We start from the raw sequence: 3,698 nt of genomic DNA, 5'->3' as shown, positions 1-3,698 counted from the left end.
CTGACCGTTTCTAGTTAGATTCTATCAAATCACGCTAGTAAGGTGAGTGCATAGTTACTTTAATCTTACGCATAAATATGAAGTATTTAATATAACTTACGTGTTATGTGTACATATTATCTGTGTTCCTAATATCTATTCTAGATGAACGATTTATACATGTTTACATGATTTAAACTGAATACGTATTTTTATATTTATAAATATATATGGGTAGTGATGAGTGATGAGAGATAGGTGATGATAGAAAGGTGATAATAATTAGGTGATGATAGATAGGTGATGATAAATAGGTAAAGTGAGATGAGGGGAGATACCATAACCTTGATCGGGGATGTAGCGATATAGTCATCTACCAGAGTATAGATGGTGACCATAGACTATTCTAGACAATCATGTGGAAACACCATCAGGCTCATAACCTGTAGGTGATGAATTACGAGTTTAGGCGATGTTGTAACTACGTATTCATGCGATGATACTCTAACCCTTATTAGACACGTATTGAGGGAGTAACCCCCGAATCAGTATTGTCTATGCGATGTAGGTGATGATCCTTAGGAAAAGTCCTTAGGAACAAATACATAAGAAAATGTGATGTAAAGAGATAAGAGGTAAATACGATGTAGGAGATGACTCTGTGATTCCTGTTATGACATTGTGTGGTAGTAGTAGGAGTGAAATAGACGTGGAATCCAATTGAAATAGACCGAAGGGGACTGCATGCATCCAAATATGCTTGACAGTATCTGATTGAAATAGACTGAAGGGGATTGCAAGCACCCATATATGCTTGATAGTATCCGATTAAAATAGACCGAAGGAGTAGGCAAGCACCTATATATGTTTGGCAGTATGTTTGTTTAGTATATGGTATTTTGGGTGAACTCGTTAAACTTTGTGCTTACAGTTTTCGGTTCATGTTTAAGGTACTTCCAATTCGAAGGGTAAGGGCCCGACCTGATCGCACCACATCATGTTTCTGTATTAAGAGATTTTAGGAATTTGTACTCTGATAACATTTTATTATGATACTATTTTGACTATTTTGATATTAGTATGGTGTGATTTGAATGAATTTAAAAACAAAACGAGTAATCTTTGACAAAGTTGCAACGAATTTAGCGATATTTTTATTCACTATTTTAGCAACACGTTTTCATTCCATTGTATTTCATGAAAATTTTATCATGAAATACCTAATTGGTAAACTAATGATTCATTTAAGTGTGAAACTATTTACATATATCCTTTCAAATCCCAAATGCAACAGTTTTTGATGGTTCATTCTTGTTCTTCCGATTTCTTCTTCTCTTTTTACCGTAAGCTGATTCTATGATTGCGATGTTCATTGTAACACCTGCAAAGTAATACAAAAAGTGGTTCGACGTAATACAACTAATGGATTCAAATTAAAATAATGATTCAGTTAACAATGAAATGATTCATTATCTCTTATAAATACCATGAAATCAATTTAACTTCATTTTCAGTACATAACTGATTTGCGAGCTTCATTCATGTTCCTTTTGCTTCGTCTACTTTGTTTTCAAAGTCTTTAAATCTATGAATGTCACATTGCCAAACCATCTCTCTCTCTCTCTCTCTCTCTCTCTCTCTCTCTCTCTCTCTCTCTCTCTCTCTCTCTCTCTCTCTCTCTCTCTCTCATATGTTTTCAAGTGATCAGTAGAAGACACTGATATTTGAATTCGATCCAAATTGCATCTTGTTTGTTTAAAATAGAACTACAAAATATTTTTTGTATGAAGAACTACACATTCTCCTTGATCCCGGCTTTCTTCTTCATCCTGTATAGCTTCAGTAGTTTGTTAGAGTTGGGAGGAAACATAAGAGATTGTTGAGGGAGAAAGTAAAGAGAAGAAATATTTCGTTTTAGAGAATTATGGGGATATCATAAAAGAGAGGGAAAATGGATTAACGAGAGAAAAAGGAAATCAGGGACAAAAATATCAATTAGCGATGTAATTTGCTATAAGACGTATTTTTCAATAGTTTTGAGATATCTAGGAGTAGGACAATAATAAAATCAAGCTATTTTAAGATTTAAAAAAAAAAAAAAAAAAAAAAAAAAAAAAAAAAAAAAAAAAAAACCCTCCTACTCCCATCACCTTTGGTTAAAGAATTAAATCCGTATACAAGTTAAACTTTATTTTGGTACCTAACCATTTACAAGAACCAAAGAAATATATTAATTATATGTAATCTACTTGACGATGCCTAACGTTTGACAACGATTGATTTTGGTAATTTGGGGTATAAGAACAATAACCTCCACCACACATTAATTTACTATCTTCATCAACAAACGAAAAATGAAATCCATAATTTCAATAGCGTTTCTTCTACAAGCAATTATCAACGCAGTAAATCTCACCACAGCTCAATTCCCTGAAGAGCCTGTCTTCAGATGCAGAAACACAGGCAACTACACACCAAGTTCTGATTATAGCAGAAACCTCAAAGCCGCATTGGATGCCGTCGGCAAGGTGAAAAAATATAGTGGCGGATCTTTCAGTTCATCCAATGGCGTGAAGGAAGCAGCCTATGCTGTCGCCCTTTGCTCTGGTGTTGCTATCAAATGGGGTGGAAACTGTAATGACTGTATAACGAGGTTGACTACTTCACTTCAAGCCAAATGCCCAAATCAAAAGGAAGGTGTGATGTTGGGTTCAGATTGTATGATACGTTACTCAGATCGAAAAATAATTGGAGTCAAAGATGATTGGGTTTGGATCCTTTCACCAGGTTTAGGAACTATTTTCAATAAGATTCAGTTTGACAAAGGTGTGATTGATTTGATGACGAGGTTACAGGGGGAAGCAGCCGGAGGTACCAATAAAAAAGATGCATTTGGGACGACAACTTTTCCGCCTAATAATTCAACTATATATGGGGCTATGCAGTGTACTTCTGATTTATCCAAGGAGCTATGCACTAAATGTTTACAAAGTATAATTATGTCGTATCATCCTTGTTGTGGCGGAATAATGGCTGGAAGAATGTATTCACCCAATTGTTATTTTACTTTCTCCATGGAAGAATATAAAAAATGGAAGTATTCGTCCCAATGGAAGTCATTGCCACCCAAAACTTTATAAAGTTTAATGGATTGTCACATTATCTTTGAGTAAACCCTAATTTAATTGCTAGACTAGCAATTTGGTGACTTTCTTTCGTCATATATGACTTTAGCAAAGACTATATATGTTTAATATTGGTCGATCATCAAAAAAATTGAATCAACAATGTAATAAAAAGTTAAATCCAAACCAACAAGAAAAGCATAAACATTTTCATTCACCTTAAACCCAAGGGCTCTATTTGCATATATTCTAGGTGAAATTTCTTATATCCAATTTTTATAAATAACCCCTTAACAATTTGCAAATAGTCATTTGTGGAACACCAACACTACTAGAAAACAGACCGTTAATGACGCGCTTTTTACGACAGGCACTGATTAATGATACGTATGAGGGCGTGCCCTAAAAATAATGTCGGATCTTTAGAAATTTGGAGAATTTGGGACGCGCATTTTTGCGTGCCTTAAAATTAGTGTCTAAAAAAACACGGCGGGTGCTTATTGTAAAATGCACGTCATCTAAACATGTCGTTTTATAATTTTTTTAATGAAACGCGCGTTTTTTAGTCGGGGGGAAATGGCATCCCAAAAATTA

General features: G+C 34.5%; 1 protein-coding gene across 1 annotated transcript; it reads left to right on the top strand.

The window, feature by feature from the left end:
• Positions 1-2,312: 2,312 nt before the first annotated feature.
• LOC111907221 (cysteine-rich receptor-like protein kinase 29) lies at positions 2,313-3,321 on the top strand (the record flags this gene model as incomplete). The annotated part of the gene is made up of 1 exon (XM_023903007.3): positions 2,313-3,321. A coding segment is annotated over one exon (807 nt), but the record flags the coding sequence as incomplete, so codon positions are not given.
• Between the last annotated feature and the right edge of the window lie 377 nt (positions 3,322-3,698).

The sequence above is a fragment of the Lactuca sativa genome, chromosome 7 (genome assembly GCF_002870075.4).
Source record: "Lactuca sativa cultivar Salinas chromosome 7, Lsat_Salinas_v11, whole genome shotgun sequence".
In the NCBI taxonomy this organism is placed as follows: Eukaryota; Viridiplantae; Streptophyta; class Magnoliopsida; order Asterales; family Asteraceae; genus Lactuca; species Lactuca sativa.
The sequence above is the reverse complement of the archived record's forward strand: the minus strand, read 5'-3'. Positions and strand labels throughout refer to the sequence as shown.